This window comes from Eimeria mitis, genomic scaffold, assembly GCF_000499745.2.
Source record: "Eimeria mitis Houghton genomic scaffold, Emh_scaff11300, whole genome shotgun sequence".
Lineage (NCBI taxonomy): Eukaryota > Apicomplexa > Conoidasida > Eucoccidiorida > Eimeriidae > Eimeria > Eimeria mitis.
This window is the reverse complement of record NW_024012028.1, coordinates 1-1,033: the sequence shown is the minus strand read 5'-3', so window position 1 is coordinate 1,033 and position 1,033 is coordinate 1. Positions and strand designations below refer to the sequence as shown.

Genomic DNA, 1,033 nt, shown 5'->3' with positions numbered 1-1,033 from the left:
CCGCTGGACGCTCTATGCACCGCATCGAACTCATCCCTGGCTCAGCCCCAAGCTTTGTTCCACGGTACAGACGACTCCCGCACCTGGAAGAGGAAATTGAGCGGCAGGCAGACGAACTTCTGAAAAAGGGCAAGGTTCAGCCGTCAACTAGCTCCTTTGGGCACAATCCCGTGCTGGCGAAGTAAAGGAAGGCAGGTGGCGCATGTGCGCCGACTTCAAGCCCCTCAACAAGATTACAGTGAAGAAGAAGTTCCCGATGCCCAGAGTGGACGAAATCCTTGACCGCGTACAGGGGCCGGCGGTATACTCAGCATTTAACTTCGCTGAGGCCTTCTTGCATATCCCTATTCACCCGGAGGACAGGCACAAAACGGCGTTCCACACCCGCACGCGCAAGCTGGAGTACACTTTTATGCCATTTCGCCTCGTGAATGCACCTGCCGAACTGCAGCGGCAAGTCAATCGCTACTTCCTGGGGCCAATCGCCGAATGATGGAGGGTGATATGCATGGATGATGTGCTTGTGTTCAGCCGAAATGTGCAGGAGCACCTGCAGCACCTCCGGCGGGCGCTGCAGCTACTACGTGAGAACCACTGGTTCGTGAAAGCGCAGAAGTATTCGTTTTTCATGCAGACAATCAGTTTCTTAGGATTTTGTGTCTCTGCAGCAGGAGTTGAACCAGATCCGGCTAGGATCGAGGCGATTCAGCGGTGGCCGCTAGCGCTGTACACGCGGACGGACGTTCAGAAGTTCCTCGGGCTCGCCTCATACTATCCCAATTTCATTCCTGGATTCGCTCGCATTGCTGCCCCTCTAACTGATTTCCTCAAGAAAGAGAAGCAGTTTATTTGGACGGAGAACGAGGATGAAGCCGCCTGACGCCTCATCGGGCACCTGACATCATCCCCAGTGCTCGCTCTCCCTGATTTTGATAAACCCGTTTTCCTTACGGCCGATGCCAGTGACGCCGCAGTCGGGGTTATGCTCTCTCAGCAGGCTATTCGTTCGAAAAAGCACCAAATAATCGCTTGC

General features: G+C 54.6%; 1 protein-coding gene across 1 annotated transcript; it reads left to right on the top strand.

Moving 5' to 3' along the window:
- Window positions 1–202: 202 nt before the first annotated feature.
- On the top strand, window positions 203–880 carry EMH_0100290 (OSJNBa0079C19.6 protein, related; the record flags this gene model as incomplete). The annotated part of the gene is made up of 2 exons (XM_038022162.1): window positions 203–457; window positions 545–880. 2 exons carry the CDS (start codon window positions 203–205, stop codon window positions 878–880), a joined length of 591 nt encoding a protein of 196 aa, XP_037878016.1.
- Between the last annotated feature and the right edge of the window lie 153 nt (window positions 881–1,033).